This window comes from Xiphophorus hellerii, chromosome 1, assembly GCF_003331165.1.
Source record: "Xiphophorus hellerii strain 12219 chromosome 1, Xiphophorus_hellerii-4.1, whole genome shotgun sequence".
In the NCBI taxonomy this organism is placed as follows: domain Eukaryota; kingdom Metazoa; phylum Chordata; class Actinopteri; order Cyprinodontiformes; family Poeciliidae; genus Xiphophorus; species Xiphophorus hellerii.
Window position 1 is genome coordinate 23,233,393 of NC_045672.1, and position 26,232 is coordinate 23,259,624.

Genomic DNA, 26,232 nt, shown 5'->3' on the forward strand with positions numbered 1-26,232 from the left:
ACGAAGATCCATACAAGGGACGGTGGACATAAAACCGCGGTGCTTGCCCTGACGAGCTGGGTGCAGAGTGCCAGCTGGGGCCCCACTTTGGATTCCACTTAGTTTCTGGAAGGTTTGACTGCATGGTGCCATAAGTCTCTGGGAACCCCTACCTAACACACCACCTGACTGAAAAGCCCGGTCTCCGCCGTCCCTCTCACTTCTCACCCGAGCTCCTGCATGTCTAATATTTAGACATGTTCAGTTTTGTGGACTCAAGGACTGTTCTGCTACTTGTAGCATCTCAAGTTGTTTTACTAGTCGTGGTCAGATGTCAGGAAGAAGATGACCGTAAGTCACTTTAAAAAAATACTTTTTTTTGCTGAATTTTTACTTTATGAACTGAGAAGAATTTTAATTTTGTATTAGTGTTTTCATATGGATTTGTTAGGTTATTTTGCCAAACGGCCTTAAAAATGTCTTGCTAAGACAGGCTGTTCATCTGTTTAGATAAAGGTGTCAAGATTCATCTGTGTCAGATGGAGAAAGTGATTTGTTCTCACCTGTCACACCTTCCTGCTGTGTGTGATGCTCTGAGACTCTATAAAAGTATTTAAATGCTTTTGTAACATTAAATAGAGCTGCAAACATGAAGAGATGTAGTCAGACACAGCTTGATCTCAGACATCAAGGCTTAAGGTGTTGCAGAAACAGAGCAAACTGAAGAACAATGTTTGCAACAAGGGGTCAAAGGCAATATATATATATATTTTTTTTTTAGCAAATTAGAGGTGTACTGTGTTTCCTTGCTGTATCACTGCATTTATTTAAAAGTGTATCCATTGGTCAGTTATGGGTTTTCTTGGCATGTCGTTAAAACGTTGTAGATTATACACCCAGTCCTGTGGTGCATACATAAAACAAATCACCTATTCTTACTTTACCGTGTGTGTTTACACTGGCGCTTTACATGGCAACGATACCCAGACGGAGAAATGCAGAAGGAGCCTCTGTTTATTCACAGCACCAGCCTGTCAATTGGGCCCAGTATCCCCATAAGAGAGGTTCATTCATACAGGCAGTGGAGCAGGTTAAATACACTCAGCCTGCTCTGTGAAATACCTCAGCTCACTCTGCAGACACAACCGTTTGCTGTAGTTTGTGTTGACATTCTGTGTATTGCAGCTATAAATTTTCTCTTGAGGTGATAACGTGGTGCATATTTCTATCCAATCATCTAAATGAACATTTGTGACTCTCAGCTAATTATTTATAGCTGTAAAATCATAGCAATCATCATTTAAAAACTTCCTTAAACTGTATTTATGCAAATTAAAGAATCATGTTTGGCTATGAATATCTTGTAAAAGAGCTGAGATGTTATGTTTTGATACAAAATGACTTTTTTATGCCCCTCCTTTGTGCTCATTAACCCCTCCCACTTCCTCACTTTCCCCCTTTGACCCTTCATCCTCACTTTCTTCTCCTAATCCAACATGATCTTTCTCTACCAACTCATCCCACTCTGTACATCTCTTCTCTCCGTGTGTAACTTTTCACTGCTGTCCCTCCCCTGACATCCGCCCCCTGCTGGCCACCACAGAGGAGGCAGGTGGCTGCATCCAGGACGCCCGGGTGTATAATGATAAGGATGTGTGGAAGCCAGAGCCGTGCCGCATCTGCGTGTGTGACAGCGGAGCGGTTCTGTGCGATGAGATAATCTGCGAGGAGATCAAAGAGTGTGCCAACCCTATCATCCCATCTGGAGAATGCTGCCCCATCTGCCCCGCTGATGCCTCTGCCCCCATTGGTTGTAATTTATTTATTCACACACCTATAAATAAATTACTCTCCTTGCTTGCATTTAAAGCCATCCCAAGCTGAAACTTTTGACTAGGGAGCACACTTTGGAGCCATTTTCTGATTTCTGATGAGGTCAGAGGAAGTCACTGATTACAGCTTTTTGTCACTTTAGCTCCGGTTGCTCCATGTTTTGCTCCCTATTCCAAAGTCAATCTCTGCATGTGATTTATGGAGACAAGATAAATCACATGCATTTATCTTGTGATTTATAAATCTGTGATTTTTAAATCACACTTTAAAAAGTGTGATTTAGATTGGAGGATGTGATGCCTGTTGTCTCCACCTGAATATTCTCTAGTGCTCAGTTTTCCACAAAGCAAAATCTGTCGTTTATCTGAAGCAATAATTACTCATTTTATTTCATCAAAGTATTTCCAAAGCTCTGTTCAAAGCCAAATTATACATGAAGTTGAACTAGAAATCTCATGATAGATGTCTTCTTTATAAATGCATTGGCACCACCGAAAATCAACTGATATGTAGCCAAATATGCTTTAAGTTGTTTAAGTTGAGACTAAATTCAGAACCTGCCTCAAAATATATTTAGTGACATGTTCGCAACCAGTTGTGTAAACTTTGTAAAAGCAAGAAATACATTTGGGTTTTGCTCAATTTTCAAATAGTTAGCAATGCCAAATTGGTACACAAAACGTGTATTTGCAGCTGTAAACACTTTATTTAGTACCAATTGAACATTACTTATTCTTACAGTTTGCATTAATAGTTAGAATTAACGCTGTGCTCTTAGCTCACTCCTGCTTCTGCTGCTTCCTTTGCTTCTTTGATATGATCTAGAATGGGTTTGGTGAGCGGTGTTTGATCTCTGCAGCATGCAGGTCTCCATTTCTCAGGAATCATAGACTGGATTCCAAATAAATCCCGTGCTTGAAATGTTTTTGCTTCAAGATGTCACTTTTAATGGTGTTTTTCTTCCTTTTCTGTCATCAATCCACCTGCAGAGGCGTTTGGTGCTAAGGTGAGACAGCGAGCAAAACTAAAATACTGACATTTGAGTAGAGAAAGTTACGACCGGACTCAGGATTGCATTTTGGTTTATTGTGTGTGAGAACTTTGTGCTTTTTGTCCATCAGGGCCAGAAGGGAGAACCAGGAGAGATTGCAGATGTAAGTGAAGCTCCTCATCTCGTGTTTTAAATATCACATGATTATTGCATTGCAGTTATTCTTATTTAACAAATTTATTTAAAGAGTTTTAAAACATTTTCTTGAATTTGTGAACACTTTTTAACATCTATTGCTCCTTTTCTTTAAGGCTTCGTTATTATGCTGATTCCTCCTCATGACCAAACTATCTGTAAAGTCTCCTGCCGTATAAAATTAGGAAAAACCCAGCATTCCGGCTGCATAATGAACCCTGTAAAATCCTTTTAGTTCTTCCCAGCAGCTTTTCTTCAAGTTCACATCAGGTGACAAAATTCAGCCCAATTAGAGGTCAAAGAAGGTGATGGTGTAGAGGAGGAAAAAAAAAAATCATCTTGTCATATTAAATCAATGTCAGATTATGTTTTGGGTCTGTTTGAGTCCACCTCCTGCTAAGCTGGAATGCTCTGTGGTGCAGAGAAATGTCTCTGAATGTGACAGAAGGAAAACATCTACTGAAACCTGACAAAAGATATTTATGTGTTTGTCCAGGTCGTAGGACCTAGAGGACCACCAGGCCCCATGGTGATTATTTGTCCTTCTTTTCACGTCATTCCTTGCACCAAATAATGACCATTCAGTACAAGATGATTCATTTTACTTTGAATCGGAGGTTTAGAAGTATTAAACATGTTGTATTGTTTTGCAGGGCCCCCCAGGTGAGCAGGGGACGCGTGGAGAAACTGGCGCAAAGGGTGACAAGGTAAACAAATGAAAACTATATTCCCACAAAACAAAGTTGTTCTGACTGTAGCAGACTGGAAGCTTTAAGATTTATTGGACTTTTAGCCTTGTCATAAACGGGTTGTTGAATACTGACATACGATTGAAATTAATACATAATCTTAAGCTAATTGAACTGAAGCTATTTGGGTTGTAACCAAAATCACAGTGTAAAGAAAGAAATTAGATATTATAGAAACAATTCCTCATAAACACCTCAAATGAGGGTTTATTAAAGCCCTTGGTTAGTCAACAGAAACTTAATGAAAAACAACTTTTTTTTTTCCTCAGGGAAATCCTGGACCAAGAGGAAGAGATGGCGAACCTGGCACACCTGGAAACCCCGGACCCCACGGCCCACCTGGACCACCCGGCCCACCAGGGCTGGGAGGGGTAAGTATGAGGAAACGAACCTGCGCATGTCAGATTTCAGTTCAAATAACACAGCATCACTTCTCTGTAGAACAATTTGGACAACAGACAAACTTTACAGTAGAGCTGCACTGAGAAACGTCACAGAAGAAACAGAGTAAATGAGTAAATAAGGGATTCTGAGCTGTGGTTATCATTGTTCATCTCTTGTTTAAAGTGAGGCCAAGACACAGGAAAAACAAAGCATGGAGATTTCTTAAAGTGTTTTCAGGAATGTAGTTGGCTTGACAGAGCAACACAAACTCTTTCTAAAACAGCAAAAAGGAAAAACACAGCAGATAAAACAATAGTTTATGTGAAGATTTTATCAAGCACACCTAAGTTCATTATAATAGACTATACCACTGACTTTGGACCAATGAGTTTAAATGAATTGTTTTCCATCTTTGTGTGTTTTCTGTGTTTTTGCAGAACTTTGCTGCTCAGATGTCTGCAGGCTTTGATGAAAAGGCTGGAGGTGCTCAGATGGGTGTGATGCAAGGACCAATGGTAAGCAGGAACCTTCATGAAGTTTTAATTTGATCAACAAATAAAAAATAAAAACCCCGGTAAAACGCAGTCCAATTGAAGCTCTTCACAGATGGAGGCAGCACTGCCACCTTGTGGGAAGTTTATTTATCTCCACCACAGGGAGTTTGTGTCCAATATCTTCACCTTCCTAAAATAATGGACTAAGTCAATTTTTGCCAGTTTCTTTTTCTCGTTTTTTTTTTTGTGTGTTTTTTTTTTGTTAAATCACATTTTTGTTGTTATTCTTGTTGCCAAAATCCCTTTTGACTAAAAATAACTGAGGCCATCATTTTAGGAAGGTGACGATATCATAGTTTTAGAAATACATTTGTACATGAATTGCGCATAAATACACATTCATAGCCATATCAAGTATAAAATGAATTATAATGTAAAACTCCACATAACTGGATTTTATAAAAAGGCTTTTCAACCTTGAGAGTATTTATTTAAATTGTCTTTATCATCTAAAATACTTTATTTTATGCTTTGCATTATCATAAGTTGAATTAGCATTTAAATTAGATATCATAATCTTTTCATAAAATGCAAAGTAGCTTTGATTGTGGCTTCACAGTGGTTGTGTGTTGTGTGTTCACACAGGGTCCCATGGGTCCCCGTGGCCCCCCTGGACCTAGCGGAGCTCCTGTAAGTTTATTCATATTTTAATCCACTTTATTCTAAGATTTTTCATATTAAATGTCATATATGTGGTTGGGAAACACATATGCTGATTGTTTGTTTTGTGTTTACACCAACAGGGGCCTCAGGGTTTCCAAGGAGCACCCGGAGAGACTGGAGAGCCCGGTCCAGCTGTAAGATCTCACATTAATCCCAGAATATAATCTGGATGCCGGAAAAACTGATTTCAGTGATTTGAGGATGAAGATAAACAATTTTCATAAACACATCATAGCTTTAATGTGTTTATAAAGTCTAATAAGATCTCACTTATTGGGATTTATAAGACAGCGTTATGTCACAAAATGATTATACATGTCCATCATGTGACACACATACGCCATGACAGTAAGTCATGTTTAGTCTTCATTTGGTTTCTGACAGGGATCGATTGGACCTCGTGGACCACTTGGGCCATCTGGAAAACCAGGAAGTGACGTAAGTCTCAACATGTCATCTACACCTGAAATATGTTGTTCACTGAACACCTCACACAAAATCAGGTTAGGCCTGTAAGTTATGCAGCCAAATTAAATGCTTAAAAAGTTAAACCTTGTTATTATTAAGATGCAAACAACAATTATAACTATTTTAGTCCCGTTTCTGACCTAAATCTTAAACTGATGTAGAAATTTTGACAGATCTTGTGAATAAACCTTCTTTACCAGCAGAGGGCAGTGTTTCTCTCTGAACAGTGCCAGTACAGAGATCGTTAATCAAGCAGCAACCTCCCACTTTGGGGAAATACTGTGCACCTGCATATATTTTAGAGAATAATTAACTTATTTCTGCTTTTTTAGGGTGATCCTGGAAAACCTGGGAAATCCGGTGAGCGCGGACCTGCCGGGCCTCAGGTGAGCGAATATTATTCCTAAATGAATGTTTCATTTGTCCCAAAACTAACTTCATCACCACCAAAGAAGAAGAAATTCATGGATAAAAATGTCCTGTTTATATTTTCTTAGGGAGCTCGTGGATTCCCTGGGACACCTGGACTTCCTGGAATCAAAGGACACAGAGTGAGAATTATAACCTTCACTGACCGGTAGAAATGGGTCGGTTCGGTCAGGTTTAGCTTCTGATGCTGTCACGTCCTGCTTCCCTGTAGGGTCACCCTGGTCTGGATGGAGCAAAGGGAGAGACTGGTGCTGCTGGAGCCAAGGTATAATCAATCAAAAATAAAATACTTTCTTTTCTTTTTTTGTGTGTTTTCCTCTTTTAAATTTTTTTCATACATCTTTTCAGGGTGAGGGTGGTGCTGCTGGAGAAAGCGGCAGTAATGGACCGATGGTGAGCCTTTTTATAGCACAGATTTAAACTGTAGTCATGTGAGAAGTAAGAGTTTTAAATAAAATGCCCTGGTAACTTATCTCCTCTGCCGTAGGGTCCTCGGGGTCTACCTGGTGAGAGGGGACGTCCTGGTGCTTCTGGAGCTGCAGTGAGTAACTCACTCTTATTTAAACTGGGCAAATCTGACATTTGTAGTAATTTTTAAGAAAAAACCCTTAATTTTCATATTCGACAATGACTCTCCCAACTTTGCTCTCTTCAGGGAGCCCGGGGAAACGATGGCTTGCCTGGTCCAGCTGGTCCCCCGGTGTGTATCGTTGTTTCGTATCTGAATCACCACTATATTATCTTCATTATAGCAACCAGAAAGTTGAAATATGAGATCTAACGTAAAGATTTTTGTGAATTTTTAGGGCCCAGTTGGTCCTGCAGGAGCTCCCGGTTTCCCAGGATCCCCAGGCACCAAGGTTTGTCCTGATGACAAATATTTAACATTTATGAACCTAATATTTGATATTTTATCTGTTTATCTGCAAATACATCCCATATTTTTAATGAACTTGTCTGTTTTTGTAATGTCATGTTTTGCAGACTGTAAATCAAAGCGTCTAACTTATTTACCACACAATTTAATTGTTATAAAACACCGTTTTGTGTAAAACACAGCAGTGGGTGGAGCAAATTTTGCATTCAGTTGGTAAAGGAGTGAAAAGTGAGTTAGTTTTTCCAACAAAAGTAAAAAAAATCTGTTGTTTCCTGTCAGGGTGAAGCAGGTCCTACTGGCGCCCGTGGAGCTGAAGGAGCACAGGGACCCCGCGGAGAGGCCGGCACACCAGGATCACCTGGACCAGCTGGGGCGGGGGTTAGTTTGTCAGGACTATATTATGTCATGGTTGCTTTTTTCAACATCCCATCAGTAGGCATCAGTGTTGATATGTTATAATTTATTGCTTCTTGTTGGTGTCTGCAGGGTAACCCCGGCACTGATGGTATTCCTGGGGCTAAAGGTTCTGCTGTAAGTCCATTTTATTACTCAAATGTTTAGTAATTACTCCCTAATAATCGGTTTCAATAATATGTTTTACATTTTTTTCCTTCACTTTGATATCTCACTGCGTCTTTCTCCATGAAGGGGGCTCCTGGCATTGCTGGCGCACCTGGCTTCCCCGGCCCCCGAGGCCCACCTGGACCACAGGGAGCAACTGGACCTCTTGGGCCCAAAGGACAATCTGTAAGCCGTCTACAGAAGACCAGAAACCAAAGAAATGTTTTCTGTGGTTTAATTTTTACCCAGTTTGTTTTTTCTATTTAGGGAGATCCTGGTCTTCCAGGATTGAAGGGTGAATCTGGACCAAAAGGAGAGCTGGTAAGTTGCTCCACTTTGACCGACAAGAGATTTCAGGTGATGTGAGTAGATGAAGTGTGAACTAAACATCCTGGTACTTTAGGGCCCCGTTGGGCCTCAAGGGGCTCCTGGCCCTGCTGGAGAAGAAGGGAAGCGGGGTGCGAGGGGAGAGCCGGGAACTGCTGGGCCAAACGGACCTCCAGGAGAAAGAGTAAGAAGCCAATAAGAGGATGTTACCATGAATATATTTACTAGAAGATGCACACATGCTAATCTAATTTGTGATTCCTTGCAGGGAGCTCCTGGTAACCGTGGTTTCCCGGGTCAGGATGGTCTTGCTGGTGCAAAGGTTGGTCCTACCTAAACGAATCTCAATCAGAATGAATTTTACCTCTTTGACTGTCAAAACTTGGTATTTTTTCTGCATGATGACTGTAGTAAAGTTGATTGGTGTTAAACTTATTGCTCCACCTTCAGGGAGCCCCTGGTGACCGTGGCGTCCCTGGTGCTGCTGGGCCAAAAGGTGCCACTGGAGACCCTGGACGTACAGGCGAGGCCGGCCTGCCAGGAGCCAGAGTGAGTTTTACATCATTAAACACGACCAAACCTAAACACGTCAGGTTTGGTTTGCTTTAATAATACTTTCATTTGGTTCATTGTTTAACTAGTTTCTTACAATCTCGAACATTAATGTGCTTCTCTTAGGGTCTTACTGGTCGTCCTGGAGATGCTGGGCCGCAGGGCAAAGTTGGAGCTTCTGTGAGTAAAATATTTAAAGCATTAGAAACAATCTGTTTCAGAATAGCAAATACTAAAAACCCAACATAAAAATAAGCATTTCACAAAGTACAATAATCACAGCAGGTTTGCTGATAAAGAATCTTAATGCAACTTTAAATCAGAATAATGATTTTAAAATAACCTTCGCCAAACAATAATAATATAATATTCCTGCAACAGTCTGCTTTTTTCAGACAATGGAGTAATATTAGAGCTGGACAATAAATCAATAACAATATATATCGCAATAGACATGTGATCGAAATATCAATACATTCTATTCAACATATAGAATATTCTTGACCTCCTAGCCAGAACCGCACGGCATTCTGGGAAATGTAGGCAGAGGAAAGGTTTTAGCCTCTCACAACCTTTCACAGCCAGCTTAGTAATGCTGGTGGAAGCGACTTACTCACTCACTCACTTTTGGTTGCCGAGCAACAATCTGTTGGGTAGCATGCAGTTTCAAGTTCCACCGCCCCCCCTAACTTTGGTTACCTAGCAACAAGCCTTCTGAGTAACTGGTGCAGCAGCAGTTTCAGGTTTTGCCTCATAACTGCTTAAAAATAAAAAAACGGCGAGGAATGAAAACTGTGGATAAAACAGAAAAGTTCACGCTGCCAGTCTGGCAACATTTCAGATATTTGAAACAAAAAACTAGTCAATAATTATCACTATTTACAGATCAGAAATGAGTACATCGTGGTAAATTTTTCAGCCATATTGTAATGTGTAATGTGATGTTATTGCAGGCCTCAGGAGTGGCTGTTCATCTGACCTGTTTGTTGTTGCCGTTAACAGGGCGCTCCAGGTGAGGACGGAAGACCCGGTCCACCTGGTCCCCAGGGCGCACGCGGACAGCCGGGTGTCATGGGATTCCCCGGACCAAAAGGAGCAAATGTTCGTAGCTGAAAGATCTGATTACAACACACGCAGAAATTTAAATAAGTGCAGATGATGAAACTCTTCCATGTTTGTGTACCATGTAATTAAAGTAATTTTCTCTTTACTAGGGTGAACCTGGAAAACCAGGAGAGAAGGGACTCGTTGGTCGATCTGGTCTGAGAGTGAGTAGTAAACGTCCACCTAAAATACTTTACCCTTTTTACCCAAAATTATAAATAATAAAATTCATCTCTCTGAACAGGGACTACCTGGAAAAGATGGTGAGACTGGTCCTTCTGGACCTTCTGGACCCGCTGTGAGTATTTCAGTATTTCAACATCATTTTAACATAGATTCTGACATCCAGATTGACTGATTATTATGTTTGAATATATCAATTTAGGGGCCTGCTGGAGAGAGAGGAGAGCAAGGACAGCCTGGTCCTCCTGGCTTCCAGGTGGGTTCATGTTTCCATAAACCTGCTTCATCACTAAGTCTACTGTAAAACATTACCATATAAAAGCTTCTTTTTTTTCAGTGTAATATGATTTCACTCGTTTCTTTTCTCCTGTCGGACAGGGTCTGCCTGGCCCAACTGGTTCCCCAGGAGAGGGCGGAAAACCTGGAGATCAGGTGAGACATAATAATTACAGACTGTTTTTTTTTTTTTTTTTGCATCTGTTGGTTTATCTTTTTTCAGTATATGTCAGAAACGCTGGCAAAAGAGCTTAAAATGTAGATGACAAACTAAACTTTACCTAATTGTAATTACTTTCTCCTTTTTTTAATTATAAAGACATATATCCTTCATGACATTAAACGTAATCTTTTGTAGAAATTGCAGATATTTTCCAGCACGGATCCAAAATGATAATCATAAAACAATTAAATCACATATTTTCAATCAAATCCTATATCTGTAACTACAAAAAACAGAATAGAATAGAATAGAATAGAATAGTTCTTTATTAATCCCACAGTAACAAAAATAAATATTTTATTTACTCTGTATAGGGCAAGGATGCTGTTATAACGTGAAAACTACCCAGTATTTGTATTTGTTGGTGTAGATAAATCATGAAATATGAAAAGTTTATGCTTGTAATTCACAGGGTGTTCCTGGAGAGGGTGGAGCTCCTGGTGCTGTTGGACCCAGAGTGAGTGACCGAGTTTCTAATCGTCAGGGTTGTCAGAGCAAAGCAAGCTGCTTTCATACCTGAAGGCGTTTACTTTGTTGTTTAAAGTTAGAAGTATTTTGTTTAAGTGGTTAGTTGTCTTACTGTCCATCTTTAATAGGGTGAGCGTGGTTTCCCTGGTGAGCGCGGTGGCGCTGGGTCTCAGGGTCTTCAAGGACCGCGCGGACTTCCTGGAACACCAGGAAGTGACGGACCCAAGGTCAGCAGCTGATTTCTACATGAACTTCAATATTTGTTTGGTTAAATCTCTTACAGGCTGATAAACATTCACTAACTGTGGCAATGAAAAGGTGACATCTGAAGTTGTTATAAATCATATTTCTTCTAAGCTGCTGCTTCAAAGTGTACAAAGATTTCAGAAAAGATTTCTGTTTCTGACCAGAATGTCATCCAGTTAAACCTGTTGAACAGTGAAGCTATAAATCATCAATGCATTTCTGATCTCTTCTTTTATTTAGGCTGAGGACAAACACAATCCTAAGTGTAGCTCAAAAACTAACAGCTCTCTAAAGACAAGTGAAAAATTACAAGCCTCCAAACAAATATAGTCTACCAATTCAGATTTATAGCAAATAAAACCTGCTTGTGGTCATATCTGTTCAGAAATATTCATTTAGCTTTGGCAGAGCTGATTATGCTCTGCCATCATGAGATGATGTAGGCTAAATAATCTTAAAAAGCAACATATCTTGACTGAGTCTTAAAAATTTTTTGAATTTCTATTAGTTGCAAAGGTTGCAAAGCAACTTCTAAGGCTTTAGGAGTCCAGAAAACAACAACATAAACACTACAGCCCATCACACAATCTGTGGAAGGTTTTTGTCCATTTTCATCTGTAAAAATCTGAAAAATAGCCTCATACCAGTCAAACATGGTGATGGTAGCAGCTATGTAACTTTTACTTTGCAAATTCTGCAAAGAAGAGCAGGAAAAATTCCTCCACACACATATAAAAGACTGAGTGCCAATGTACTTTTTGCCCCCCTAATGAATGAAAACGTTCAATCACGTTATGTTTGACATTTAATTGAATGAAAATACTGTCAGTTGTATTAACTCTGAGACAACAGTTCAAGTAAATTCACCTTCAAAAATGAAGCAATTTCTAGCGTAAAAAAAAAAAATCTAGAGTTAAAAATAATGAAAATTCAGAGTTTTCTATTTTTGTTGTTTTTAGATTAACACAAAAATTAGCTTTGGTCAATCGCTTAGCCCAATTAATTGATGTAAAGGCAGTAAGAAGATACTGCAGGAGCAACACAACATCTGAGGTGTTGGTGAATTTGACTAATTTTAAAGAAAGCTAACTTTTTACCTTAGCTAGTTAGCTTAGCTTTGTTGCAACTTTTTAAGCTAAGCTTAAAGACTAATACTGTTGAAGTCTGGCTGAGGATGACTGAATTATCCTATTTAATCAAAGAATTGAATTAAACATAAACTCTTGTTCATGTTTTTAGTATAAATCTATAAGGAAAAGTTTAGTGCCAACAAATAATGTGCACTTCAATATTTAATGCTTAGGGAAATAATAGTGAAATGCCTGTTCTTGAATGCTTGTAATGGATAAAATATACGCATAATGTTTTCCTCTTAATTGCTGAATTAAAGCAACATCTAAGTTATTGTAAGCTGGAAGGGGAACAGGATCAACTATTTTGAGAATAATTATACCGTATGGTGGATTTCATACTCACCTTGTTTTTATCAGGGAGCAATTGGACCAGCTGGAGCTCTTGGAGGTCAAGGACCCCCAGGCCTGCAGGGTATGCCTGGAGAGAGAGGAGCTGGAGGCATCCCAGGAGCCAAGGGAGACAGAGTAAGAAACAGAAATTGGTGTTTCAAACTTAAACTAAACAGATTATCTAACAAGTAAAGGCATAGTATATGTTTATAATACCGTGTAGTTCTACTGCAGTAAGAAAAACAAACAACCAAAAGAATACTTTCAGTTTCTGTGGCTTTTTTGACAGGGTGATAATGGACAGAAGGGGCCTGAAGGCGCTCCTGGAAAAGACGGTGGTAGAGTAAGTTCAAAATATATGCTTAGATTCGTGATTGTGTTTAAAACTGGCTTTATAAATCGATTTAGCATATCTCTTCTTACATCTTCACCAATGGTCTTCTCTTGTGTAGGGTTTGACTGGTCCCATTGGTCCTCCTGGCCCATCTGGACCCAACGGTGCCAAGGTAAGAATCACAGTAGAATTTAAATTGAAATCTAGATCCTAGTTAGGTGTTTATTTTTAACTTTACCCATATTTCCTTCTTGTTTTAGGGTGAGACTGGACCAACTGGTCCTTCTGGTGCTCCTGGGGTTCGTGGTGCTCCTGTAAGTACTTCCATGACAAACGCAAACATAGCATGTGGTTATTCTTTTGCCAGTTGTTTGTTGTCTTGTTGGTCAATGTAATCCTGAAATACCCATCCATGACTTATCGTTACTGTTTTATTTAAGGGAAGGTTATTGCCCAAGATGTTATGGTTCTTGGCCCCTCAATGCACTGAAGTCACCTCATGCTCTTAATAAAACAAAATAGTACCAGAGCGCCATGTTTTCAGCTCATTGTTTGACAATCTGGATGATCTTCCAACTCTTACTAAATATTCCCTTCCTCCAAACACTGAAGGTCAAACCGATACCAAAGTCCTCCATTTTGGTCTGATCTGACTACAGCGGGGAAGTAAAACTCATTTTCATCTGGGGCCACATCATCATGACAGCAGAATCAATAAAAGCAACTAATAACTAAAATATTCCAACTTTCTCTGCATTCAATTAGTCTTTCTAAAAAAATAAATAATATCTAACATTGAAGTAATTTGGTACAAAACAAATAAAAACTGATTTTATTTGACTGATTAAATAATACTTAAGCATACTTTTATCAGGAAATTCAATCTGGACTGTCATAAAGTCTACAGGGCCACAGAAATAGTTACAGTGGGCCAAATTTAGCCAGTGGGCCTTTAGTTTAACTCATGTAGACTATACTGTAGTATCCTCCATAAAAGCTTTCTGTAAACCAGTTTGATGTGCACTGGCAAACCTTACATGAGGCATCGATAGCAGAGGGTTGGAAGATTTCACTCTGTTACAGCCTAATGCTATGCTAGCAGTTAGCATAGCAGTTTATTACAGCTTAATGCTAGACTAATAGATATTGCTAATGGCGCTCTTGGTGACTGTGGTCCCAACTGAACTCTGATTGATTGAATGATTCATCGATTGATTGATCGAGTTATTCATTGATTGGTCTAAAGGCACATTAATAAACGGTGGGAGCTGTATTTCTTGCTTTTTCTGTAGAGCAGGGATGTCAAACTCATTTTCATTTTGGGCCAAATCAAAAATCTGAATGTTCTTAAAGGGCCGGTTGTGCCAGTTAAACTATCATTAAACAGCTGTTTGTTTCAGCATTCATTAAGTGTTTCTGAAAATTAAACAATATTGATCATCTTGTCAGACTGATCAGCCCATCCTGGATTTCTTGATCGTTTTTGTATTTTTTTTGCTATCAAAATCACAGATTTTGTGGCACCAAGTTAGAAATATTTGTAAGGAATTCGTACAATATTCGTGCTAAAGTATGACGTTAAACGTGACTTTTTATTAATCGCCGTATTAATCACAGACTATAACTTGACATCAAGTAAGGCTGAGGCAGATTCATTTAAACCCAAAGTTTCTGGGCAATTTTGAGAGAAATTTGCAGTAAAAATCTGAAACAAATGTTGGAATCTATTGATTTTGTGTGAGTTTTGCACGTTTGTGAAAAACTGGAGAGACTTACTAATGTAATTTGGAGTTTAGAGGGCCACATTAAAAGGTACAGCGGGCCAGATTTGTCCCCCCGGGCCTCGAATTTGTCACGTGTTGTAGAGGATGAAATATTTCACTCAGACATACATATACATTTTTCACTTTTATGGATTTTTGTTTGTTATTCTGTCCACACTGCATCCAAACATAACAATAAAAATAGAGGTAGTTTGTTTCTTTTTAAGGGCTGAAACTTATGGCCTCATCAGGGGAACAAATACTTATTTCCTTCACTATTTTAAAAAACAAACAAACTTAAAGTTAAATAATACACAGTATATTGTTTTTTCTGATCTTGTTATGAGTGTTTTCCTCACTGAGAACACCAAGCTTTGTTATTTCATCGCAGGGAAGTCCTGATTGACTTGTGTCAGTCTTCCTCTCTGTTTGAACAGTCGGTATTGACAGCCTGTCTGTTCTCCATTTCTGCAGGGTGACCGCGGTGAGCTTGGTCCTCCTGGGCCTGCGGGCTTCGCTGGACCTCCTGTGAGTAAATAAAAGACGATTTTTTTCTGCTAATTAAAATCGTAGCAATAACATTGTGCTAATGGCTGCTCTAAATGACATTCAGGGTGCAGATGGTCAGCCAGGTGCTAAGGGAGAGCTCGGTGAGTCCGGACAGAAAGGAGAGGCTGGTGCTTCTGGACCTCAGGGATCCTCCGGAGCTCCTGGGCCTGTGGTGAGTATATGGGCCAAAAATAAAGTCCTGGAACCAGACGCTCTGTATCTTGTACCCATTTTAAGTCAGGAATGTAAACACAGCAGAATATAGAAGAGATATTTTTATTTTACTGTAGAGTTACCAACAACATGAGTGATTGTTGCTGCTGTTTTTTTAGGGACCTACTGGTGTATCTGGACCTAAGGGAGCACGCGGTGCCCAGGGAGCTCCTGTGAGTAACTTCTATTCATCTTATAGCTCTGAATCATCTGATTTTGTCACTTTAGTCTTAGTTTCATAACATCTGATCAGATTGGTAATCTCCCTCAGCTCCTATCTTGATCACATTGCAGGAAACCCCTTCAGGTCACCTTGATGCAGTCAGACCTAAAGATGTTTATGTCTGTGTCAATGCATATTTAACTTATGCTACAATTCTGAAATTAAAATAAAACATTTAAGGTTAAGGCTGAAAAGTTAGATATATTCAAACTTTTAATTCAATATTTGGTGATGGTAATGAACAGCTTTTAAAACCACTTAGGATAATCTGATTATAATTAATACAAATATACATGTCTGCATTTTAGGAACTGTAAAAACATGTCAGAAGATTAAAGTATGTGTATTTGATATTGATTTTGTCCAAGAACATTTTGGGGTGGCAACTAAAGCAACAGGTCATGCTAGCAACTCAGTTAGCTAACAAATTACCAACAATATTGAGGTTTTTATGGATTATTTTACTGGTTCAGATGTACCGACTGAGGGAATTAGCAGAAATATTACATTAAGCAAATGGCGGCATTACATAACACTAAATGTCTCACATTGCGTTTGAGAGTCACAGCAGACGAAGTCATCTAAAGATGGTACATTTGTCTATAAATGGATTCCAGCCTTCATTAATTATAGAAACAGAACTACGATCAGCTCTGGCAGCACGAAAAACCTTTTTCACTGTGGACACTTTAACTATTCAAAGAAGAAGAAAAAGCAGTGAAGTCAGCCTTAATAATGCTGCACCAAAAACAGGACTCTGAATCTGCTAAACTTTGATGTGATCCCACCATTGTTTGGTTTATTTTTCAATTGATTCAGAAAACTGTCAATGTTTTCAGATGTTATCAGTAAGAAAATGTCTATTCTTTTAAACTCTAACATGGTTTGATTGTGTCATACGGGGTAGTTGTCTGAGAATTACATAATCAAAACACCAGAAGAAAAGGATTTATAACTGTAGTGACGATTTTACAAATTTAAGTAGTGTCAGTGTGGAAATGTCCTGCATGGTTTATGTTTGTATTGATGTGTAGTGATTGGCTAATCTTATCGGTTTTGGATTTTTATTTGTCTAATTAAATATACAAAAAAGACCAGGTAATCTAAAGATAATTTACAGGTTTGTCAGTAGGGCAATGCAAACAAAAGAACATTGCTAAGGAGGCTAGCTGATCATAGGGCGCTGTTTACAAGAATATCAAGAAAAGTTGAGTGGAAGGAAAAAGTGTGGCATTAAAACTGTAAAAAACCAACAGCCTACTTAAGAGGATTGTGAAGCAAAGCCAGTTTAAGAGTTTATGGGATATTCAGACAGTGTTTACTGGTGGTGGAGTCAGACACAGACACAAACACATTCAGGATGTCTGCTACAACCACTGCTGAACGAGAGATTATATTATCTGCTCTAAGAAAAAAAACTAACTGGACTGCTGCTCAGTGGCTCAAAGTCTGGAGGAAGAGAGGAGAGGAACAGAATCCAAGTTACTCTGCAATGATTTATAGTCGTGTGTTATCTGTTGTTGTTGGTCCACTGTGTTTTATCCAAAATCAGTTCAAATGTCGAACACAAAATTTTAGGGCATTTCATCCTTCTTTCATGAACATACTTGTCAGTAGGTTGAATATTCTGTGTTCAAATATTTATTTTAATTGAGCTTATGTAATATTCTAGTTTTACAAAGAAACAGAATGTTGCGTTTTCATGACAAGTTTATTAAGTTTATTAGTAAAATGGCTTTTTGATCCAATTTCACACCTTAACCATGTGCTTGTCACTTTTTAAAAATATTTCCAACTTTGTATCTTTAGGTAAAACGCAAAAAAAAATAATAATAAAAGCAGCAAAAGCCTTTTTACAACAAAGTTTTCTTCTCACTGACAGGGAGCAACAGGTTTCCCTGGTGCTGCTGGCAGAGTTGGACCTCCTGGTCCCAATGTGAGTATTTTAACTTTAGCAAAGAAGAATAATTCAAAAGTTTTAAAATATTTTGGATAACTTTACCTACTGAAATTCTCTGCCCGTCCATCACAGGGTAACCCTGGCGGTGCCGGTCCTGCTGGTCCCGCTGGTAAGGACGGTCCGAAAGGTGTTCGCGGTGACGCCGGTCCTCCAGGACGGCCAGGAGACGTTGGGCTTCGTGGACCAGCTGGACTGTCAGGAGAGAAGGGAGAGCCTGGAAAGGAGGGACCTCCTGTGAGTTGGAGATTTTTGCCCCATAAAGACCCAGTATTATCTATGACTGAGCCGATGCTGAGAGAGAACAGTCTGTATCAATCACCAGCTAATTTAGTGGCATATTTACCAACTGATTTATCCAGCTGTGGCTTAACAAGACCATTTGATGACAAAGGGATCTCTGTTTCCTCCGTAGGGAGCTGCTGGCCCTTCAGGTCCGCAGGGTTTTGCTGGAGGTCGTGGTACTGTTGGGTTGCCTGGTCAGCGCGGTGAGAGAGGTTTCCCTGGGCTCCCTGGACCTTCTGTAAGAGTCTTGGTCCAGATGATTTTTACCTTCATATCATCAGTGTGAAACCCTCAGTTCATCAGATGAACTCTAAAACACGTTTTATAAAGTTTTCACAAATAAACCTTTGGTAGTTTAAAACAGAGGTTCCCAAGGTTCCCAAAGAGCATCAACCTCTGGCATGAAACCCACAGAAAATGCTACAAAATATGTACAGAAGCATCAACTTTTATTGTTTTTTTATGCACTATTCCATAATTACATTCATTTAGCATAAATGCTGCCTCATACCTTCTGATTTTAGATGGCCATGAGTTCTGTGATAAAGATTTTTTATTATCAAATGCCATATTATCACTTTATTACCAGATAATACACATTTTCAACACAATCCCCACTTTTGATTATAAGAAAATATGTAATATTTCATATTAATCACATCAGATGTTATTTTATTCCTATAGTCTTTATGCTTTTTCTTTGCAGCAGAATCCTCCACAGCGTTGCTGAACGATTCCTTTGGTCTTTTTCTTGTCAGAAACGTTTCCAATCAGAGACTAATCATCAGAAATAACACTTAAATAAATTATCTTAGCTTATATCTTATTAAAAAAAGATTGAAAATCAGAAAACAAAAACTGTAATGAAAAAATTAAGATAAAAAATTCATAGGATTCAATTTTATTTTTCGTTTTTGTATGTTTTTCCCTAATCTTTTCTCTCCCACAGCGCTCTCTAGTGGCCCCCACTTTGAAAAACTGGTCTTAAACGTGCTTCTGAATAATTCACTGGAATTCAAATTCTTTTTTAAAAGGAGTTGTGTTGTATTTCTTAATGAGTGTGTCCTCTGTGTTTAGGGAGAGCCTGGTAAACAGGGAGCATCTGGTGGTGCTGGTGACCGAGGATCGCCTGGACCCGTTGGGCCTCCTGGACTCACTGGACCTGCTGGAGAGTCAGGCAGAGAGGTCAGACCTAAACAATAACAACGAAACAATTATACTTACAGCTCTGCAACCTATTATTACGGGATTTGAAAAAGATGTTATTTTCTAGGGAACGCCTGGATCAGATGGACCTCCTGGTAGAGATGGATCTGCTGGAGTCAAGGTGAGGACTTTTGGCTGCAGGTACAGTGGGAAAAGAAAGCATTGAATATGTAAATGTGACAGTAAATGCACACCAGGTATTAGTGGAGGCCCATGTAATCCACAAAAATGCTATATGATGTGGTGGATGGGTGACCTGTCCAAGATGGAACCCATATCTCACCCAATGACCGCTGGAGATAAGCACCAGCGTATCTCACTGGGATTTTGTCCTAGTCTTCCTCACAAACTCTTCGGACCTTAAACGTTCAGTGGATCTTTTCTATGCAATCTGTTCTTGGGTTCTTTCTAGATTTTGGATTCAATGTAAATAATTGGTTGGAGAATTCTAGACCTTCACTTTCTTTGTCTGAAACCAACAGAGATCCTCAACGCCTGTGTGTTTGGAACTACTGTCTTGCTGGAAAAAATTCTTATAAAAATGTCTCCATTCATCTTTCCCTCAATGATATGAAGTCTAACCAGTACCATTTGATAAAGGAATCCCCTAAATAATAAAGTTTACTTCTCCAAGCTTCACCATTAAGGTGTTATTGAGATGATGTAATATTTTCAGAGCTCATAACGGTCTGACCAGATTGTAGTCTTCCATTGTTTCTTTGTGCTGTCTAAATGTTCTCCAGAAATCTTCACCAGGCTTTTTCTTCTTAAGTGGAGTCTTGTGGAGTGAGGAAGCATAGAAACAATGGTGGTTGAGTGAATTACTTAATGTTTTCATGAAAAAAACTGTACCTACTAATCCCAGTCGTCTTTGTTTGACAACTCTTTTGAGGAGCATCTGGTTGTATCTGGTTTATGGTGAAATTCCCATTTTCAAGCGACGGTTCTAATGGTGCTCATACTCAATGAAGCATTCAGAAAATTTTAAAAAATGTGAGTAACCAATACCAAGACAATATTTTGCAACAATAGTAGCATTTTCTTGGTGTCTTACCTTGATAATGAGGTTCTAATGAGGCTTTTTTACTTTTTAGCTACTTATATTGTTCAAGTTATCAATACTTATTTCCTCTGACATCCTACTTTATTTCACATATAAGCAAATTTGTTTTGGCTTTTTTATATTTGGGTTGTTACTGATGTCTGATGAGAATTTCACATCATTACACATCTTTTTGCTGTGAAGATGATTGCTGTGTTCAGTTCTTATTTTCTCTGCTGTACAACCTCAAAACTAGCCTGCTAATTTCTATTTGATTTAAATCAAGCAGATGTGAAATATGTTGCATAACTTTTATTCTGCTGCATCATAACCTCTAGGGAGAGCGAGGTAACACCGGTCCTGCAGGTGCTCCCGGAGCTCCAGGCGCCCCTGGGGCTCCCGGGCCAGTTGGACCCCTAGGCAAACAGGGAGACAGAGGAGAGGCTGTAAGTAACACTGCACTGTCAATGACACAGAAATACTGTACAACCTAGAATCAGATAATATTTAACATGACGAAGTATCTTGAATCATTATTTCTAGGGCACTCAAGGACCTGCAGGACCTCCAGGACTGGCTGGCGCTCGAGGAATTGCTGTAAGTATTGCTAACACTAACTGAGATATCAGTGTTGGTATGATCGTTTATTCATTTTACAGAGCTACCCATGTAGATTTAAATTTCATCAGTTGGTAAAACTTTACTCTAGGGACCCCAAGGACCACGTGGAGATAAGGGGGAGGCGGGTGAGTCTGGAGAGAGAGGTCAGAAGGGTCACCGTGGCTTCACCGGTCTGCAGGGTCTTCCTGGACCTCCAGTAAGAAATCTAAAAGACTTTCCCTACTGTGCCAGTTTTCATCCGCAACTTCACTTCCTCCGTTAAACTGCGGCCATCCTTGTTCTGACAGGGTCCCGCTGGAGATTCCGGGTCTGCTGGACCTGCTGGACCAAGCGGCGCCAAGGTGAGGACGCAGAAAATAAGGGTGGAAAAGTCAATTAAAGCCATTCTGGGCCGCAGATATGCAATGGTAGTAAAGTGCGCGGCAGGTCAGTCTTTTTGTAAGTCTCCAATCAAAAGATGAAGGTGAAGAGCGGAAAGGCTGCATTTTTTAATTACCCATCGCTGCGTTTTATAATTACTGTGTGTAAGAAACGTGGCAGACAGGCAGCAAGGATTTTGATTTGTGGAAAAAACTCATTCCAAGACTGGAACATGGATTTTAGTGACTAACACAGATTAGCTAAGAAGTGCACGATAACCGCATGATATGAAAACCAACACACAAATTATCTTCACTGATATTAGGGAAAGAATGAGAAGCTAAAAACTATTCTTTAGAAGTTCTTTATCAGATTCAGGCTGCAAGGTGGAGCTAAGACACCAAATGAAGTCTAACTCTTTGAAATAAGCCAGTTCCAAGCTAACTTTTGCTTTGATTGACACTTGGTTCTATAGGGACCCCCTGGTCCACTTGGACCTGCTGGCAAAGACGGATCTAATGGACAGCCTGGTCCCATTGGACCCCCCGGACCTCGAGGACGCTCTGGAGAAACTGGTTCTGCTGTATGTAGAAGCAACATTTACAATCCTCATATCCGTGTGTGCTGTACTCTTTCCATAAGGTCACATTTCCTGTTTCTGCCGTCTTTCAGGGTCCTCCTGGGAACACCGGGCCCCCTGGTCCTCCTGGCCCACCAGGTCCAGGCATTGACATCTCCGCTTTTGCTGGCCTGGGCCAGACTGAGAAGTCTCCCGATCCTCTCAGGTACATGAGGGCCGACGAGGCCTCCAGCTCCCTGAGGCAGCATGACATTGAGGTCGATTCCACAATCAAGTCCCTCAACACCCAGATTGAGAACTTGCGCAACCCTGACGGCACCCAGAAGAACCCGGCTCGCTCTTGCCATGACCTAAAGCTGTGCCACCCTGAGTGGAAGAGCGGTAAGTGGATCAAACATTAATGTTTCTGAATAACAGATATTTTAAGACGATAAACAGTAAAATCAATATATTTTTACAAAACCTGCACAAAAATAAATTATTATATACAATTCTTTCCAAAAGCATTCATAACCCACGATCTTTTACAACACGCTGCCATGTATTTTGTGACTTAGAAAGTAAATGATAACTGGTTTATAAGTATTTTTCTAAATACAGAACAGAAATGTGTAGCATTCATTTGTATTAACCTCCCCTTGGTTTGATGCTACATAAAAGAGTGCCAAAAATTTTGCACATTTTTGTACTGCTTCTAAAACCAGCCCAAACGTTTTTTTGTGTGTTTTTTTTTTAATCAAGCAGAAGTTTTTTTTTTCCCAATAAAGTTTATGTTGGTCTCAGGAAAATGTGCCATTTCAAAAACCTCTGGAATGTAACACCACAAATCAGCAGGCACTGCCCCTCCCTAAGCAACCCCAGTGAAGCCCAACTGTTACCTAGCAACCTCAGTGGAGCTTTGGGCGTCACCTAGCAATCCAAGCTGAGTCTTTTAGGTGCACACTGAAGCCCAAAGTGACACAATTCCAATCTTTTTGTCAAATCGTTTTTTTCCGGCGTGGCCATTCACACTTCCAAATATATGCAACCTGTATGTGTTCTGCAGTGTGAACTGCAAACAACCTGAAAGTGTCCTGCATGCGCGGTAGAGGGCCCAATAACGTCACACATAGAGCGCGTTCTCAGTGCTTTGCCAAACAATATAAGAAGAAGTGTTTGCGGAAGTAAACATGGATACTAACGGTGGAGCTTAGCTTATGATTTTGAAGCTGTTGTCCAACCGGAGCCAGAATATCCTTCATTGTAGTTTGCCGTGGTTATTCTTTTTCTTCCTGCTGGGTGTGTCAGGGAGCAGAATAGTGACATTTGTCGAGTATCAATGACATTCAAGTCGGATGAATTCGACCTGGACGTTAGGTCACATTTGAATTGGATACGTATCGGATATCTAAGTGGCCTGGGTCGCATTCGAACAAAATTCAACCAGTGCTGTTCAGACTGTTATGAAAAGATCAGATACAGGTCGCATTACGTCCAAAAAAATCGGAATTGAGTCACTTCAAGCTGCAGTGTGAACACTACCCACTCATTTAAATCAGGTGTGTAGCAGCATGGGAACCTAAAACATGCAGGGCAAGTGGTCCCTGAGGACCAGGGTTAATAAACACTTGTTTAGATCAAAGAACACTCAAGGATTAGTGTGGTCCAGTCAAAGTGATATGAATACTTTACCTGTGCCTATACCTAGCCTGGGATTCAGGCTAGGTATAGGCTGTATACATATACCTAGCCTATACCTAGCCTCAAGGTACAGGCTAGGTATAGGCTAGGATACAGGCTAATGCTAAAGGCAGCATTCCCATTAACAACATTTAACCAAATCTTTCATTTAAACACCAGGCTTTTCCACCTATTGACCGCACTACTTTACTTTCATCTCCTTAGGTGACTATTGGGTGGATCCTAACCTCGGAAGTACAGCCGACGCAATCAAGGTCTTCTGCAACATGGAGACAGGAGAGACCTGCGTCTACCCAAGCATCACAAAAGTACCAAAGAAGAACTGGTGGACCAGCAAGAGCAGGGACCGCAAACACATCTGGTTCGGAGAGACAATGAATGGCGGCTTCCACGTAAGAACACAAAAACTGCAATGTTATTTTCCCCCAGCAGATTCAGAACAGAATGCTAACCTGCTACTTGGTTTTGCCACAGTTCAGCTATGCTCAGGACGGTCTTGCTGCCAGCGCTGCCAACGTCCAGCTGACCTTCTTGAGGCTTCTGTCCACTGAAGCGTCCCAGAACTTTACTTATCACTGCAAGAACAGCATTGCCTACATGGATCAGGCCTCAGGAAACCTGAAGAAGGCGTTGCTACTGCAGGGCTCCAACGACGTGGAGATCCGCGCCGAGGGCAACAGTCGCTTCACATACAGCGTGTTGGAGGATGGCTGCAAGGTGGGCGCACAACTAAATTTTATTGAATGGTATTTCTGATGGTATTTTAATTCTGAAGTTGCAAATGTCTCTTTTCTCGCTGAACAGAGTCACACAGGCCGGTGGGGCAAGACTGTCTTTGAGTACAAAACACAGAAAACCTCCCGTCTGCCAATTGTAGACATTGCTCCAATGGACATCGGAGGAGCAGATCAAGAATTTGGAGTGGATATAGGCGCCGTCTGCTTCTTGTAAATTGGAGTATCACAATGCCCCCCCCAAAAATAATAATAAAAAAAGCTGACCATGAAAACATTCCACACACTTCCACAATAAAGGAGACTGGAAAATAACAAAAAAAAAAAGAGAGAAATGTTATACTTTTTTTCCCTCACAACAAAGTGCTCTCCTAGTTGTACTTCCTGGATGTGAGCACTGAAGGGCACCGGCAATATCTGTACAACACAGCAGCATTTTGTCTCAGCCCCACTTCCTGAGATCCAGTCATGTTTCCCAGGCCCAGCCGTTGACTGAAATGAGTCTGAGCCAGGAAGGAGGAAGAAGTGGGACCAAGAAACCAAACTATGGAGAACAGAAACATGACTCGATCGTCACTTATTTATTGTCTAATCCAAGTGGGCAGAGTTGGGATAGGACGGGACGGGCTCACTTTTGTAAGTAGCAGAAGCCTCCCCGATTCTCCCTAAAGAACAGCTGCACAACCTCTGTCCCAGTCCTACACCGCCTCCCTCCTCGTTTCCCTCCCGACACATAAATTTTAAAATCAGTGTAGAGTCTGCAGACCAAGCGCAAATTCGCTTTATTAAATTTTATTCTCAGCAAGTTAAATTTACCCTGCTACTCCAGAGTAGTACATCGTGAGCAGAAAACTTTACTGTGTATAATAAATATTTGGTTCTAATGTTGTAAAAGTCTGTGTTTATAAACAACCAGATGGTTTTATAGATATATATATTTCCACGTAACGTGTACATGTGTCTATATGCACACCAATACTTTTTTTGGAAAGTAAGGTGCCATTCTGGTTGTATGTTTTCATGTCCTGCACCCCCCTACCTTCCGGTCAGAAGGTCCCGCTCTCGTCCCCCCCAAAAAAAGATTGGCTTTATAGAACTACAAGGGAAAATATTTCTCAAATTTCTCATGTAGTCGCCCAGATTCCTAAAAGCTACCTCACGGTTTTAAAAAAAAAAAAACAAATGAAAATGTCGAGTTGCAATCTGAGCTGACCAAAACGGTTAGCTTTCATATGCGTCTAAGACCCGACGGCCATCTTTGTTTTGGGTTGCTCTTTTCTCTGAAGGTGCTACGAGTTCCCCGCCGCTCCCTTCAACTTTCCCCAACCCCATCCCGTCCACACACCCTTTTTATTGACTCCCACTAGCCTCACAGCACACACTCACACTCCACCCTGGAAGGAGGCTCGGAGGCCTCCCCGTGGACTCCCACAAACTAACCTGGGACTCTGAGGACAGTCGCTCACAAGCAACCAGGGTGGGTTGTCTCTATGTGTGTGAGGGAATGTACATTTTTTTTTTCTCTTGAATAAATTTTATTGTTTTTGTTTTGTTACACCGCTAATTAATGTAAATTGGAAAATAAAAGAAAAACCAAATTCAGAATAAATGTGATTTTTTATTTTTTACTTGAGTTTTGAATAAAAAAAGAAATGGTGCGGCGATGTTTCTTCTAAGAGAATCTCATGTGTGCTTATTTGCCCTGGGTAACTCCACATCAGGTACTCTCTGAGAAGGTGTGAGAGGCTGTAAAGTTTACTTGAAGAATCTAACAAGAAGGAAACAAAGTGCTGTAATCATTGTTAGGATTCAGGGCCAGACAGAACTGGCCCTGAAACAAGGACTCAAGTTTTCACTGAAGAACAGCTGTTCTGTAGTTTAATACTCAAACTAGCTGAACTGAAAACACATTCCAGTGTGTTTTGAGCTGGACAACATACGGTGAAAATATCGTTATCACAATATTTATGTTGCAAAGGACAGTTTGGAGCGCTATTTTGGCTAATATATTTGTCAGAGTTCTGAAGTTGTACTTTTTGTGCTAATACAATTTTTAGTTATCAGAACAGTCTCACGGCAGCAAAAGCTCAAATCAGACACACATAATGACATTGCCAAAAATGCTAGAGGTTACAGAGTAAGAAGCACAAATTAGAAAGA

At 40.1% G+C, this 26,232-nt stretch overlaps 1 protein-coding gene across 2 annotated transcripts; it reads left to right on the plus strand.

The window, feature by feature from the left end:
* Positions 1 to 2: 2 nt before the first annotated feature.
* On the plus strand, positions 3 to 25,251 carry LOC116727147 (collagen alpha-1(II) chain-like). 2 transcript variants are annotated; one of them, XM_032574392.1, is made up of 54 exons: positions 3 to 330; positions 1,583 to 1,789; positions 2,802 to 2,818; positions 2,934 to 2,966; positions 3,495 to 3,527; positions 3,652 to 3,705; positions 4,017 to 4,118; positions 4,569 to 4,646; positions 5,271 to 5,315; positions 5,429 to 5,482; positions 5,733 to 5,786; positions 6,149 to 6,202; positions 6,314 to 6,367; positions 6,457 to 6,510; positions 6,594 to 6,638; positions 6,733 to 6,786; positions 6,901 to 6,945; positions 7,052 to 7,105; positions 7,402 to 7,500; positions 7,609 to 7,653; positions 7,771 to 7,869; positions 7,951 to 8,004; positions 8,087 to 8,194; positions 8,279 to 8,332; positions 8,461 to 8,559; positions 8,689 to 8,742; positions 9,565 to 9,663; positions 9,777 to 9,830; positions 9,911 to 9,964; positions 10,052 to 10,105; positions 10,228 to 10,281; positions 10,761 to 10,805; positions 10,945 to 11,043; positions 12,553 to 12,660; positions 12,815 to 12,868; positions 12,978 to 13,031; positions 13,120 to 13,173; positions 15,097 to 15,150; positions 15,236 to 15,343; positions 15,504 to 15,557; positions 17,490 to 17,543; positions 17,640 to 17,801; positions 17,980 to 18,087; positions 18,927 to 19,034; positions 19,123 to 19,176; positions 20,436 to 20,543; positions 20,641 to 20,694; positions 20,807 to 20,914; positions 21,006 to 21,059; positions 21,554 to 21,661; positions 21,751 to 22,039; positions 23,543 to 23,730; positions 23,813 to 24,055; positions 24,143 to 25,251. In XM_032574392.1, exons 1-54 carry the CDS (start codon positions 237 to 239, stop codon positions 24,287 to 24,289), a joined length of 4,473 nt encoding a protein of 1,490 aa, XP_032430283.1. In that variant the 5' UTR covers positions 3 to 236; the 3' UTR covers positions 24,290 to 25,251. The 2 variants fall into 2 exon arrangements, with proteins under 2 accessions (XP_032430283.1, XP_032430367.1); XM_032574476.1 differs by lacking the exon at positions 1,583 to 1,789 and having other exon boundaries at positions 4 to 330.
* The last annotated feature ends 981 nt before the right edge of the window (positions 25,252 to 26,232 follow it).